This window comes from Gopherus evgoodei, unplaced genomic scaffold (assembly GCF_007399415.2).
Source record: "Gopherus evgoodei ecotype Sinaloan lineage unplaced genomic scaffold, rGopEvg1_v1.p scaffold_34_arrow_ctg1, whole genome shotgun sequence".
Classification (NCBI taxonomy): domain Eukaryota; kingdom Metazoa; phylum Chordata; order Testudines; family Testudinidae; genus Gopherus; species Gopherus evgoodei.
This window is the reverse complement of record NW_022060016.1, coordinates 3,154,733-3,170,196: the sequence shown is the minus strand read 5'-3', so window position 1 is coordinate 3,170,196 and position 15,464 is coordinate 3,154,733. Positions and strand designations below refer to the sequence as shown.

The window sequence follows — 15,464 nt, the reverse complement described above, 5'->3', positions numbered from 1 at the left end:
TGACAGAGCAAAGCATTCCAACTGCTCTAACACACAGGTCTCAACCCATCCACTCCCAAAATGCAGCCATCTCCGAGTTGGAGCATGTCACATGCACACAGTAACAGCACATAATTTGTGACAGGAAGTGAAGAAGTGCCCTGTATCCAACTGAAACTAGAGGTCTGTTAGAGAGGCGGAACAGCATTCCCTGAGTTGGGATTTGACCAGGGCATCAAGCAGCATTGTGACTTTTTGGGAAGTTACCAAGGGATCTTCAATGCCCACAAGAGAGAAGGGCCCTCATTTTAGATGGCACCTATCTAAGGTACATATGTGCCCCCGCCCCATCTCTGTAGTATATGAGGGCCTCACAATCTTTAACGGATTTATCCTCACAATGCCCACGAGGCAGGGCAGGTCTATAATCCCCATTACACAGATGGGGAAACCAAGGCACAGAGAGACTAAGTGACCTGCCCAAGATCACACAGGCAGTCTGTGGCAGAGCAAGGACTTAAACCTAGGTCTTCCAAGTCCTAGACTAGTGCCCTAATCAATGGGCCATCCTTCCATCTACTGCAGCACAGGATTCCCTAGCACTGTGCTAGGGCACGGGGGTCAAGACTGACCCACGAAGAGGGAGCTCCCAATCCTGTTTCTAATCCTGCAAAGCCTTAATCTGGTGGGGAACATCCTCTCGAGGCCCCCATTTCCCAGCCAAGCCCTGCTATCCCTGGGTAGGGTTCGCTCACCACGCTCCGTGTTGTAGGTGCTGAGGCAGGATGGGTTCTCGCTAGGGTCCCATATCCTGACCGTGCCATCTGCTGAACACGAAGCCAGGCGGTTCTTGGAAGGGCTGAATGCCAGGCCCCAGATCGCATCCGTGTGGCCTTCCAGGACGTTGCTGAGGACTCCTGGATCTGGGCCAGAAACAAAGCCAGGGTCAAGGAGGAGTCACGCTGGATCCTGGCTCCCAGCTGGGGAGCCTCACCCTAGTTTGCCCCAGTGCCCTCCTCTAGCTGAGAGTTCCCAGCATACAGAGCTCCACCTCCAGTGGAGTGGCCAGGCCACAGTGCATGCTGGGAGCTGTAGTCTTCACAGGTAAAATTGAGAGCCACTGCCCCCTGTTGAGTTTCTACACATAAGGTACAGCCCATCAGCACATGAAGAGGTTCCAGCCCAGGCCTCTGTTGGGCACCGGCACACCCACTCCCCAGCACTGCCGCCCTGGAAAACTCCCAGCAACCCCAAGGAGACAAAACCACCCAGAAAATCACCAAAAATCTCCCATTTGGGCCTCATTCTGCCCTCCTCCCAGTTGTCAGGAGACAGGTTGGATACTCTGGAGTCTGGTCAGTGCATAGGGACTGCCGGGGAGAGGACGGACAACCAGCTGCCTGCACCCACCATAACTGTCGTAAGGATCCATGCTCAAATCCGGGACCCTCCAGAAGTGGATCTTGGTGTCCGTTCCTCCACTGTAGCAATATTCACTGTTACAGCCCATGGCCACGGAGAGCACTGGACCCCTGCAGAAACGGGATTGCCACAGAGATGAAGGGCAGGGTGAAGGAAATGAGGCAAAGAATGGGGGTGGGGGGCCTCCAAAGCTGTAGGATGGGGCTTCCCCTCTCTGCCCCACACTCACAGAGACTCTCCCAAAGAGCTAGCATGGGTGCAAACCACACAGGATGAGCCAACCACAGCCACCCACTAGGGGAAGGGAGCTCCCATCTGTTTGGAGCCCATCTGAGCACTGCGTTTCAGGAAGGTGTTTGTGGAGTCAGAGCACCCTCTAGTGGCAATGTCTCTAGCATGACGCTGCTCAGCTGGCACTTCAGACAGCACCTGCCTGGACTGAGCAGCTCGTCGCTCGTGGACTGACGGAGTCGGTTAATGAACTTGCAGGACACAGGAGCTGCACTCGTGGGTAGGCTGGGGGTTCAGGATTAGCCCTGACCCTCTCGCCCCAATCTCCTGTGGGTTTAAGCCTCACCCCTTCATTAAATCAGATTGCTGAGAGCAGGGTTCCACTGTCTGATCCCAAAGGCTGCACTGGGGCCAAGGATCCAGACTCTAGGGTCACGGGCTTGGCTCTCTGGGCCCACGGAGTCCATTAGGGAGATGATCCACCCAGCGTTACTCAGATTCTGGACCAGAGAATCAATACATGGGTGGGGAGACCGCCGCTGGGCAGCAGGACCAGGCATCAGCCTCACACTCCAGGACCCACCTGTGCGCCCGGAAAGCGTAGACTGGCTCCACGTCCAGTGCGGCGTTCCTGCGGCAGGAGAGGAAAGGGCCAAGGTTACGGGGGACGGACACCTGGGTCCCATTCACTGCTGGCAGAGCTCGATGCTTTATACTCTACTGCCCAGCAGGCCTGGCTCAGAGACACCGCAGGACCCCGCAGTGGAAAGTTCCAGGGTTCAGTGTGTGACCTTCCCTCAGCATCAGGGGAGGGGATTCTGCTGTGATTTTAACCCTTTTGTGACCACGTCAAACTGAACAAATCAGGGTAACAGCTGGCAGTGCTCCCCTTCCCCGTCTCCTCATTCCAAAATAACCATCCCCACATGCAGCATGATCTGGGATGCCAGGGGGGAATCTTTAGGGGCTGCTGGCTGGCAGATGCCTTAGACATGTGTAAGTATGTTTTCCCTTCCCCAGATTTGGTTTTTACAGGGTGTGGTTAACACATCTGCCTGGCAAACTCTCCCCAGCCCTCCCCCACGCAGCGCCTCCTGCTGGCCCTTCTGAGCCTGCCATACTCCGCAGCTAGAGGCGGGGCTTACTTTTTGGCAGCAACTGTCTTCTGGAGGTTCCACAGCTTCAGCGTGCCGTCCTCAGAGGCAGTAACCAGTGCGGACTCCGTGTGGTGGAAAACAAGGGCCCGGATCCCATCATAGTGACTCCGGAGGGTGAACTTGGGATTCCAGGTCTTCTTAAAGGCGTCCTTGCCATCCGACAGCTGGAAACACAAAACAAGGCCGCATGAGCACAGCTATGCTCTCCTCCTCCTCTGAGCTGGGCCAAGCCACCTCTCTCCATTTCCAATAAGAACCCCCAACATGAACCAGCATCCAGGCTACCTCTGCACATCCTCTGCAGTTCTCTGAAAAACATCCACTCAATGTGCAGCGGCTTCAAAAAAGCAAACAGAATGCTGGGAATCATTAAGAAAGGGATAGATAATAAGACAGAAAATATATCGCCTCTATATAAATCCATGGTACGCCCACATCTTGAATACTGCGTGCAAATGTGGTCGCCTCATCTCAATAAAGATATATTGGAATTGGAAAAGGTTCAGAAAAGGGCAACAAGAATGATTAGATAACGGAATAGCTGCCATATCAGGAGAGATTAATAAGACTGGGACTTTTCAGCTTGGAAAAGAGACAATTAAGGGGGGATATGAAAGACTGGTGCGGAGAAAGTAAATAAGGAAGTGTTATTTACTCCTCCTCCTAACACAAGAACTAGGGGTCATCAAATGAAATGAATAGGCAGTATACAAAAGGAAGTATTTTTTTCACACAACACAGAGTCAACCTGTGGAACTCCTTGCCAGAGGATGTTGTGAAGGCCAAGACTATAACAGAGTTCAAAAAAAGAACTAGATAAGCTCCTGGAGGATAGATCCATCAACGGCTAGTAGCCAGGATGGGCAGAGATGGTGTCCATAGCCTCTGTTTACCAGAAGCTGGGAATGGATGACAGGGGATGGTTCACCTGTTCTGTTCATTCCCTCCGGGGCATGTGGCATTGGCCACTATCAGAAGACAGAACATTGGGCTAGATGGACTTTTGGTCTGACCCAGTATGGCCATTCTTATGTTCTGCTTGTGGGCGATTATCCCAAGCATTTGCCTGCTTGCTGGCTAAGTACCACACCTGTCTTAACTACACTGGGTCCTTATATAGCCTCCATCCCTGTGGTATCAGAGCACCTCACAATATTTATCCTCTCAACACCCTTGTGAAGCAGGGCAGAGCATGGGTATTATTATTATTATTGCCTCTGTTCGCACAGTGCCTAGCACATTGTGGTCCTGGCCATGAGTAGGGCTCCTAGGCCCTAACATAATACACCTAATAAATAATAATAATAATTTCACTGATGGGGAAATTGAGGCAGACACTCACTCAAGGTCACAGAGGCATCGTGAGGCAAAGTAGGGACTTGAATCAGTCTCCCAAGTCCCAGGCAAGAATCATAACCGCTGAGCCATCGTTCCTCTCAACACCAACAGGTTCAATTACACACTTTTGCTGATGCCAACAGCAACGTGGCTTTTTATGGAATCATGGAGCTGCAGGGCTGGAAAGGATCCCAGGAGGTTCTCCAGTCCACCCCCCTGCACTGCAGCAAGGTTGAGTTTACCTCCTGTCTGGCCCTGGGAGCCATGCGCTTAGGTCTGGCGCTGGGAATGCTCAGGACAGAGCAGGGGTGGATTAGAACAAAACTCTTGTCAGAAGAGCTAAAAGAGGCAGCAAAGAAACCCAAACTGGCCTCATACTCCTTCCTGCACTGGAAAATGGGTGCATATTTGGAAGGGAAACTAGCAACCCAGTAGAGACTGGTCATACTGGTATGTTCACAGGCTACGCAGGAGGGTGTTCTGGTGGTCCCACAGGAATCAGAGTTGGCTCCATATGTCCCAGACGGACTCCGAGAAGGCTACAGAGAATTCTTTCCTGGCTGCTGACTGGTGAGTCTTGCTCACATGCTCAGGGTTTAACTGATCGCCATATTTGGGGTCAGGAAGGAATTTTCCTCCAGGGAAGACTGGCAGAGGCCCTGGAGGTTTTTCACCTTCCTCTGAAGCATGGGGCACGGATCACTTGCTGGAGGATTCTCTGCACCATGAGGTCTTTAAACCACGATTTGAGGACTTCAGTAATTCAGACACAGAACAGGGGTTTGTTACGGGAGTGGGTGGATGAGATTCTGTGGCCTGCATTGTGCAGGAGGTCAGACTAGATGACCAAAATGGTCCCTTCTGACCTTAGGTCTATGAATCTAAGGCCCCGCCCGTAGTCCCCACTAGAGTTCCCATCTGGCGACTGCTAGTAGACACGTCCTGCCTGATCCCAACTGTCTGCCTGGTGCACATGGAACAAGAGGGCATCTGTGTCAGACAGGACCCACTCATGTGGTCTGCCCATCTGTTCCACACCCAGATAAGCTAGTAGCTAGTGTAGCCCCCAGAGCACAGGGGTCCCTGCATGGAACTCCTCCCCCCACCCCCCTAGCACACAGGCAGCTGGCTTCTGCACTAGCTGAGATCCTCAGGTTACTTCCTGCAGAGGGCATTACAACATAGTCCAAGCTGGGGGTGACAGCAGCTAGGTCTGCGGAGAGACACGACTGCTAACTCCAACCAGGGGGTGAATGGGAGGAGATAATCCTGGACACTGCTCTGCCTAGAGACCCCAGGAGGCAGACAGATCCTGAGGCTGTGGGCCTCATTAGACTCATCTCAATGGGCAGATGTCAGTGCAAAGGACAGCTGGGTATTAGAGCCTACTGGAATGGGACATACTGGGTGCATGGAGCGGTGCTGTGCCACGGATGCCTGGCACCACAGGCCACACTCGAAGCCTGAGCTAAGGGCCACCTCGGAAAGCTGAGGCGAGGAGATGACGCTGGCTACTCACGTCACAACTAAGCTCGTTGTCGTTGGTGACGGTCAGGTCTGCCAGGTCCCCCAGACTTACTTCCCCTCCGCCAATGGTGTCCATGATAAACACATCCGAGGAGAAGCCAAGCGACCCTGCTGCAAGGAGAGAAGAGGCAAAGCTCAGGGCTAACTGGAGAGGTGCCAAGTGGAAGTGGGTTTACGACTGGAGGAAAGAAGGTTGTATTCCAAGCTTGAGAAGGGTATGCTGGGGGCACCCCAAGGTGGGAGGTAGTCTGTAGGGCCTCTGTAACTGGGGATTGGCTTGAAGAGGTCCAAAGAAGATCTGAGGAACATGCCAGCCTGAGCACGATGTACCCCCCCCAACTTCTCCCCTCCATAACACAATCCCCACCCCCCAGTCAGAAACAGGAGGGGAACAAAGGGACTAGCTTGTACCTTCATGAGACCTGGGATGATTGGAGATGGCAGATGGAATAGATGGTTTAGGGGGGAGCCCATCAACATCCCGGAGATCAGCAAGCATGCCTTGAAGCTTAACTCTCCGGCTCTCTGCAGAGGAAGGAAAGATGAGGGAGGAAGGTTAAAATCCAGGCCCTGGCAGCGTGGTAAGAGACAGGTAGCTTCTTTGGGACCAGACTCCTAAAATATACTGAGCATGGGTATGCTGTCAGCATTTGTTAGTTCCACTGCTTCCCCTGTTCTTGGTGGAAGTCTTTCATCCAGCCACAGGGGAAAGAGAAAAATGCAAGAAGAGGAATTCATTCAGTGAAGCCCTATGGCCTGTGCTATGCAGGGGTCACACTAGATGCTCACAATGGTCCCTTCTGGCCTGGGAATCTACAAAGAGGAAAAGAACCAAAGGAACAGGCCTGAGACCTATTCTGTTCGATAGGGGTTCTTACCTCGCCCTCATCACTGTAATATCAGGGCACCTTTCAGTCACTCAGTAACTGACATCATAACCACCTCTCCCCTGTGGTTCGTTCTATCCCATGAGGGGTGGGGATCGTGAAGGTGGGTTGTTTTGGTAAAGTTTTGTTGTTGTTTATTAAAATGTCCATGCTGCTCTGTGTTTCTGTTAGAGGAGCCTGGCTGAAGCAGTGCTCCTGGCACTGGGAGCAAAGGGTGGGCAGATTTCGGATAGTCCTTAGCTCCTGAGGGAGTAGGTTCCGCAGTCTGGGACCAGCCCTCAAGGACGATCCGTCTCCTCTGCAGACAGGCTTTACCCTGATGGTAACAAAGTTCCATGGTGCTGGAAGAACAGTGTCATCAACCAAGCTCCCCACCCTGGAGCCTCTTTTAGATAGGCTGGGCCCAGGTCATGGAGTGCCTTAAAGATAAGGACCAAGACCATGAACTAGATTCAATTTCGACAAGTTGCCAGTGTAGAGGGCAGAGGACAGGTGTAACATGCTCATGGCAGCCAGCATTGGAGCCCAAAACTGCCTTCGACTCATGGTTTGAAACTGATGATGCCTATTTAAAAAGGAAAGCTTTCCTTCCAGGATGGGACACTGCATGGCCCATTGCAGCCGGGAGGAAAATAGTGTGTTACATTCCTGAGAACACAAAGTTATAGCAGCTCTTGCATATGGAGTTCAGGTCCAGGGGCTAGGACCAGCTTCACTGCTGGGAACTGGAGCTGCCAGGAGCCAGGCTGGGGGGGTGGGGGGAGTGTGTGTGAGAGTGTGTGTGTGAGAGAGAGAGAGAAAGAGAATGGGGGAGGAGGAATGTTTCATGCCATCTAAGCCTGCAGAGGAAATGCAGCTGCTCGGTGCTTTCCTGCTGAAGGCTGGATGAGGGCAGCCTCGAGGGGAAAGTAGGATCATCCCTACCGGACATGGGAACAGGGGCTGCTGCTAGTAATGTGCTTGTCAGGAAGTCTGCGTTTCCCCTCTGAAAGCTCAGAGCACAGCTGCAGGAGGAAGGGGGCAGGGAACCCCACATCCCTGCAGCAGAGATGGGGAATCAGAGGCTCTATCTTGCTAGAAACCTTTCCCAGTTTGGGAAGTTAAACAGGAGTTTGCAGTGTGACCCAGCAGTAAAGTGCACAACACATCCTGGGGAGTGGGAAGTGTGTACAAGGATCCCAGGGAAGGGAGGCGGCAGCTCCTCTTTACAGGGCTCTTGGGATTTACATTCAGTACTAGGCACCATGGTCCCGGGAGGATATGAACAATCCAGAGGGAGTTTGACAAACAGAAATGATCCAGGAAGTGGCTGAGAGTAAAGGAATTCTTCTTCCCGACTCCTAGCCTTCCTTCTCTAATCACTAGACCCTCACTTCCCTACCAGAGACGGGGGTAGAACCTGAGTCCCAGCCCCCCTGGGCCAGCCATTATATTGCAGTCCTTTCCCATAGCCAGAGATAGAACCCAGGCATCCTGGCTCCCAGCAGCCACGTGCTCTGTGCACAGCTTGGCTAAGCTACGAGGAAGCTGTAGGGGAGACAAGTCACTGGCTGCATATACATGAAGGATGTCACCATACAGGTGGGTGGGGAATTCCTTTGGATGACACACGGATGTAAGCTGTAGCAATCAAGGGTTAACGTGGGCTGTAAGGAACTGGGAAAAGATCTCCCCCAGGGACATGCGGAGAAGGGGGCAGGAGAGGTGGGTAGCCCCATCGCATGGACACACAGAACCAGACTGGAGGGCTCCGTCCTGCGGGGATGGCTGCTGGGAGCTCTAGGATCCTATCCACACACTCCCATTACCGAGCTCGTTCCCGTCCCCGGTGCGCCGGGCGTCCCCGGAGCCCTCGCCGTTCTCCCCAGAGCCCAAGAAGTCAAACTCGTTCAAGGCATCCTCAGAGTCTTCATCATCCTCCTCATCCTCCACTTCAGGCATCAGGGGCTTTGTGGCAAGCTGGCAACATAGACTGGAGAGAGTTAGCCTAGGGTGGGGAGGGCTCCAAATCTAGTCTGCTCCCCGCAGCCTGGGGACACAACGTGGAGACCTCAGCCCACAGGACTGATAGATCCAGACTTGGGATGGGGTCCAGGGAGATTCTGTTTAACACAGAAGGACTGGGGAAGGAAGATCCGAGACAGTGGGCAAGGAAAGCCATCACTACTGGTTAGTTAGGGCTGGGCACATCTTCACATGTGGGAAGGATGCTGCCTTTCTCCAGGCGGAGTGCTTAGGGGGAGCAGTGTGCACATAGGGCTTCAGTCACTAAAGGGTTAACTGTTCTATACAAGGCCAATAGCCGCTCATATGCACGAGCACAGCGCAGGGCTCTGCGCATGCGTGTTAGGACACGCGTGTGCACTGACATTAACATGGCGTAGGGCTTCTCTGGCTGTCCCATTACCATGCGCCTAGATTGAGTGCTGGGGTGGCAGGTCCCTCACCATGGGGCAGGCTGGGAAAGTGAAATCATTTCAGGCATCGCCGTGTTATGGCAGCGGGGGTCAGACCACCCCTCTGCAATCTCTGCCACACAGCTGTTGCTGTAGCACGGATCTCATTAGAAGCCAGAGATACTTGATCGGTAGACAGGAGACAAGGGAACCCTGCAGAAGAAACCACCACTCCCCCATCAGCAAGGGAAGGGGAACCAAGAAAGAGGGTATATGAAACAATGCTTAGAGCACAGGGGCAGCCAGAAGTCCTAGGTTCTAATCCCACCTCTGGGAGGAGAGGGTGTCTAGTGGTTAGAGCAGGGTAGACTGTTGGGAATCAGGACTCCTGGGTTCTACTCCTAGCTCTGTCATTGCTCACCATGTGACTGGGCACGTCACTTCCCTGCTCTGTGTCTCACATCCCCCATCTGTAAAATGGGCAAAATGGTGGTGCACCCCGCAGGACGGAGTGTGAGGATTAATTAAAGAACTTTGAGATCCTTGGATGAAAATGCTAGAGGAAGGCCAAGAATTATCATTGCTGGAAACTTTCTTGTACAGCTCCCACCACCCACAGTAGGGGACAACTTCCTATCTGGCTGCCAAGGCAAACACAGGAGCATCTGATCATTATGTTACTTGTCCATTTATAGCACTCTTCTGCATAGGCTTATCAAGCACTTTACAAAGTCGAGTGCGTATTAACCTTGTTATACAGCTGGGGAAAACAGAGGCACATGGACAGGATTGGCTCATGGCCACACAGTGAGACAGTAGTAAAGCCAGGAACAGAGCCCAGGAGTCCTGACTCCCAGTGAATCCTTGTTCTAACCAATCCACTACACTCTCCTCTCAGAGAACCCAAGAGCTCTGATGCCCAGCCCCTGCCATCAGAAACCTATTGGGAGTGCTTGTTAGAGTGGCCCAAGACATGTTAATGTCTGAAATGGGACATTCTCCTGTCCTTATAAGACCTGCCTTTACTCGCTGTTTCTTGTGCTGCCGCTGGGTCTCGAGCGGAAGGCCTTCCAGATCTTCCTCTTCATCGCTGTCCTCGTCCTCGCAGTTCTGGAGGAAGGGGATTTTCTCCATCACCGAGCTGCTGATCCGGTCCTTTGTCTCCTTCCCAGCATTCCTGCCAGATGCAGAGTCGATACCAGGCCAGCGTTAGAGAGCGAGGCTGCACTGCGACCCCCTCGACCCAGCATGGCCCACTGGGCAGAGGGAAAGGAGAGCAGGTACACTGTGGAAGTCGGGAAGAAGGGACAGAAACCTCCCTGGTTCAGGGCCCTAGTTGAGTTCTAACTGACTCCATGGACAGGTAATGCCATAGGTGTCTCCTGTCACACCTTCCTCTGAAGCAGCTAGGACCAGCCACTGAGGATCCTGCTCCGCTTCCTATGCTAGAAGATCTCCACAGCCCAGATGTTCCTCCCATGGCACCCTGCAGCTGGATATCAACACTTCAGCAGCGAACAGATGCACATCCCATTGGGGACGAGACACATCATGCAAAACCCCTCAGTGGGGGCAGCTCCCCCATACCAGGCCGACTTCAGGCAAAGTGCCATGTAGGCAGCATGCCCGATTTCAGGCAAAGTGCCATGTAGGCAGCATGCCCGATTTCAGGCAAAGTGCCATGTAGGCAGCATGCCCCCTTTCTACCAAGCAGAATCAGGGCCAAGACCCCTCCCTGCAGCGGGTGTATCCCCCTCTACGCAGTGCATCACCTGTCTCCCCTACCAGCCAGACTCTGGGTTGAAGCATCCAGCAGAGACACCCCCCGCCCCCACCTCCCTTTCCCCCCCACCAGTCAGAACCCCCCCATCCAGCAGACCTACCCTGCCCCACAAGACACTCCAGGCTGGAACTCCCCTCCCCTGCCAGCCAGATCCCCATCCATCCACCTAGCAGAGCAACCCCTTCCCTAGCAGCCCAACTCCATCCATGCAGCAGCCTGTGAGACAACCCTCAGTGAAAAGAAACACGCAGCCCCTGATATAACTCAAGAGGAGGCATAGAACAGCGATACCCCTTACAGGAGGGAAGCAAGACGCATGGCCAGGACAGAGGGCTGTCCACTCACCTTTTAATCTGTTCCTCGATCTGTCTGACAAGCAACGACTCGCCTCCGTTCAGCCCAGTAGGGCCTGGAGCGGGACCCAGCCCCAAGTCGTTCGGCTCCACGGCGCCGTTCAGCTCCATGGAGCAGCGGCCCAGGAGGGAGCGCACTCGCTTGGAGCGCATGTCCAGGATGGTGTCTGTGTAGCCCACTTCTTCCAGGTACCTGCGGGGAGGGAGAAAGGCGAGCTGAGAGCGAGGGCGCAGGGCAGGACATCATAACACTCTCGGTCTGTGGCTCTCCAAGCACTTTAGAGACATTGCGGGTCAGCAATCTCTCCAGAGTCGGCATGGGAAAGGGACTGCTCCAGGTCAGCAAAGCAGACCCGACAACTTCACCCTCGCAGTCCTGTGCTCTCCCTCACTTTGTCCGTGATGCCAAGCAGGCGGCACAGACTTAGGGGCATGGGGGAGGCCCAGGTAGATCCTCCGAGTCCCTCTCTGGAGGAGGGTGCAGCATGATAGCCCTCCACGCTGCCAGCAGCATTTGAGCCTCAGAGGGTGGTGGCTCTCCCAGCCAGAGGGCAGATGCCACATTAAAGGGAACGTAGCTGCAGAGAGGAAGGGTGGGCCTGTGCATAAGGCACAGGGCTGGGAGTCAGGAGAACTGGGTTCTATCCCCTCAGCACCGCCACAGGCTTGCTGCGTGACCTGGGCAAGTCACTTGAGCTCTCAGCATCTCAGTTCCCACCCGGTACACGTTGGGATAATGCTACTGAACTGATGGCCGGAGGTCTGGGACACTAGTGCGTGGGATCCACATGGAACCTGAACTTACCACCCAAGCTACATATGGAGCAATGACAAATTCCTCACCTGCAAAGGGAGCATGCTGCACTGTCAGGACAGATCCACCCTGCACTAACGCCCCAAAGAAGATTTGACTGCTGAGGCACTTGGGCTACAGCTATGGTTTAGTCCAGGTGAGGTCATATAAAGAGGGGTCCTCCCCCCATGCTCTACTGCAGGGCATTTTCAACTTGCTGCGTAATTGTACCCCATGCCCTGGCAGCTGCAAAGGCGGCAACCAAAAGCCTTCGGAGTTGATGAGGATATGTACTATTTAGGTTCTATGCTTTGTCAGGAGCACCAGGGAGTCCAAAGTCTGGGCAGGGCATTTTTGCATCCTTGTGTATTTCAGAGACCAAAATAAATAAAACTGTAACCCAAATGGCACCAGAAGAGGATGATCAATAGCCAGAAAGAACAGCTTAGAGGGCTGTGAACTGTCCCTTTTATCTCAGTGGAATGTTAACTCTGGAACATACTGATGGCATGTCAAATGTCAATGCCGACTGTTTCATTGCTAATGATGTTATGCATCTCCACTGGAGTTGGATGAGTTTCATGGGGCTAATTTCAGGGGAGGGGTATAAGGGTATTCAACATGCCACTCCCCAATTTAAAGACACCTGTGCAAAAGGGGAAGGGAAAGATGATGCAACCCTTCCGTGGCACCTTAAGCCACCCCTGGAGCCCCCTGTTATATTCTACAAAGCTGCTGCATGTTATCAATGCAAATATCTGCAGCACAACAGAAAGTCCAGTTCTGACAGAGTAAACTCAATTAAGCTGAGTATTACTAGTCCCAGACGATTCTGTACTGATCAAAGTTGAGACAGTGAAGGGGATGGGGTGGGCAGCAGGGGAAGCGATTGAGACTGTGTAGCTTAGTCCTAGGATGCCTGCTCCAGAACTGAGGAGGATTGTGCCCCATAGCACGTGGGATCTTGGTTACAAAGAGTTCTTAGAAGAATGGTCACTAGACTGTTAGTGGATAAAACAGAGGCGATCAGCAGGGTTTATGTTTGGTTCTACAGGAATTGCTCCTCATGGATCAGCACCTGCCAGCGCTGTTCTGACACCCGATTGTGACAACCCAGCTCCTTTAGCCTATGAGCTATTTTCTCTATGTTTATACAGGATCTAATTCAATGGCACCTTGCCAGGTCTGGCCTCTAAGGGTACGCGGACATGCCCAAGCTAGCTTTGATCTAGCGAGATCAATGCTCTCTCAAGTAACGATAGCAGTGAAGTCACAGCAGCATGGGCGGCTCCATGAGCTAGCCCTGCCCGCCTGGGTCCTCACTCGCGTGGCCACTGTCCATCCTGGGGCAGCTTCATGGCTGCTATTACTTGAGCTAGCTTGGGTATGTCTACACCTGCCGCATTCACACCTCCAAACTGCAGTGTAGACAGACCCTAGGGGCTAGAGCAATAGAAATGTCACGTAACACCAGCTAGGGCAGAGATGAGAATATTCCCATTTGCTGCTTCGATAGCGAGGGCGTGGGGAGCAGGGCACAACTCTTTTACCAACCTCACCTGGAATAGCTTGAGATTAAGTCCATGGGGCCCCGACGGTCAGGGCTTTGCAAAGGGTGCAGAGCGCAGGCATATTCCAAAAGGCATGGACCTGTACTGACAATATTCAAAGGAAAATCACCCTCCCCCCGACAGAAGTGCAATTGCCTCTGGGATGCAGCAGAGCAGGTGTTTAACAGCACAAACCAATGCTGTCATACCCAACTGAAACAAACGGGGAATTCAGAGAGGCAGAGTGGAATTGTCCAGTATGGAACAGGCCAGGACACTGGGATTCATGCTCCTGTGGTAAGTTCTAAGAGCTACAATCAAAGTAAATCTCGCCTGGAGAATCATCCTAGGGGCTCATCCAATTCCTCCTTCCCCTGTGCCATCACACAGTTCCCCGTTCGCCCACCTTCCCCTAGGGGCTCAGTTCCTGAGCCTCGGCCCCTCCCAGGAGGCTCTTCATACTCACTGCCGGAGCAGCTGGCGCCCTTCTTTCCACACCAGTGGGTTGCTTTCCAGTGAAGTTGTTTCCGCTGGGCCATTGGAAACTGAGAGGACAGTAAAGAAAGGGTGTCAGTGACGCACACCCAGCATGGGGATCCCATTCTGGCTTCAGCACCAGCTTTTCCGTAAGTCACCCTTAGAGCAGCCTCAAACCCAAGCCCTCACCTGTCAGTGCCAGGCTAACCCCTTGGAAAGAATCTAACCCTGAGATCACGAGTTCATAGTATCCCACATCCCAGCTATACGCAATCACAGAAATCATGTCTGTATCCATGAGCAGGGGACTGGGCAGAACATTTAAAACACCGTGGGTATGAGAGCACTCGCATGGTACAATACCTGGTTCTGACAGATCTGCTCTCTTCTCCCCTTGGTTCAGTTCGGTTCCAAACTTCAGCTTGTGGTATTTTGACCTTGAACAAATGTGGAAAAGCGAAGTTTGAAGTGAACCTAAAGCAACTGAGGCAACACACGTTTCCATATTATGAGGGGGAAACTGAGACACAGACGTGTGAAGCAACATGCCTATGGTCATACAGTGAGTCTGCTCCAATCACTCCTCAGAATGGAGACCAGGACCCGGGAGTCCTGACTCTCCGTGCACCCTTGCTCTAACCACCTGGCAATCCTTCCCCTTGGAGCTTGGAATTGAACCCAGGAGTCATAGCATGTGCTTCTCCGCTCTCATCTAGTCTAACCTCTAGAAGGCCAATGCATCCTTCCAGACCAGAGTCAGACACGACCATAGTCTGGCCCCTTCATGATTCCCTAGGCTCTACCCAAGAGCCAGTAACACCCCAGTGTGTGGCCGTGTGTGTATATGAGCTGGGGGAGGGTGGCAGGAGGATGGGGGGTGGCCATGCGCCCATCACCGTTCAGAAACCCTTGCAGCTGGACTCATGAGACGGCAGTAGCAGAAGATTTCAAGGGATCACAACTGCTGGCTGAGACTTTCATATCCTAACCCTGGTGACCTAACAGACTACAGAGCCCTCTCTGAAAGTGAAGGGCCCTGCACTTGTTCTGCTGCTGGAGAAAATGAAGCCGGGGGAGTCTGCCTGGGAGGGGAAGTTTCCAAGGATCCCCCGAAACGTGGGGAGTGACAAGCAGGCCAGCCCACTCCCCAAAGCCACTGCCCTCCCGGGTGTTCCCATCTCCTCTAGCTGCCGCATTTCTTACCTCTCTTGCTTTAAGGCATACTCCAACATCTTTATCCTGCGCACAAGGTCTGTCTTGAGGTTCTCTTGGCCCTTCCTCTCTCCCTGCAGAAATGCCACTTGGGCCTGTAGGAACAAGACCCAAACCCAAGATCAGTCAGGTCCCATAAGGGCTTGGAGCGCAGGTTGTTGGCTCATACCCATGCTGCCCTAACATGCTTGGAGATCCCCATACAGGAAGTGCTAGAAATGGGTAAAGGATGATTATTTTTTTACTTATTCCAGCAGAACCCAAAAAACCGTGCCAGTTATACCAGCCCAGCTGCTTGTGTACGGCGCCAACGTTCCCAAGCAGTGCAGGGCGTAGGCACTAATTTATTCAGCCTCTTT

General features: G+C 53.1%; 1 protein-coding gene across 2 annotated transcripts in view; it reads right to left on the bottom strand.

Annotated features, from left to right (window-relative positions):
- STRN4 (striatin 4) overlaps positions 1 to 15,464 on the bottom strand; it is a 28,612-nt gene that overhangs the window by 5,094 nt on the left and 8,054 nt on the right. Inside the window, exons 2-13 of one of the 2 annotated variants that reach the window (XM_030544398.1) lie at positions 15,097 to 15,200; positions 14,257 to 14,330; positions 13,883 to 13,961; positions 11,066 to 11,266; positions 9,958 to 10,114; positions 8,350 to 8,500; positions 6,066 to 6,179; positions 5,647 to 5,765; positions 2,778 to 2,953; positions 2,216 to 2,263; positions 1,390 to 1,511; positions 735 to 902 (exon numbers count right to left, since the gene is read on the bottom strand). In XM_030544398.1, coding sequence (XP_030400258.1) covers positions 735 to 902; positions 1,390 to 1,511; positions 2,216 to 2,263; positions 2,778 to 2,953; positions 5,647 to 5,765; positions 6,066 to 6,179; positions 8,350 to 8,500; positions 9,958 to 10,114; positions 11,066 to 11,266; positions 13,883 to 13,961; positions 14,257 to 14,330; positions 15,097 to 15,125 — 1,438 coding nt within the window. In that variant the 5' untranslated portion in view covers positions 15,126 to 15,200. The remainder of the gene's footprint in view (positions 1 to 734; positions 903 to 1,389; positions 1,512 to 2,215; positions 2,264 to 2,777; positions 2,954 to 5,646; positions 5,766 to 6,065; positions 6,180 to 8,349; positions 8,501 to 9,957; positions 10,115 to 11,065; positions 11,267 to 13,882; positions 13,962 to 14,256; positions 14,331 to 15,096; positions 15,201 to 15,464) is intronic. The other variant, XM_030544397.1, reaches the window with a different exon arrangement.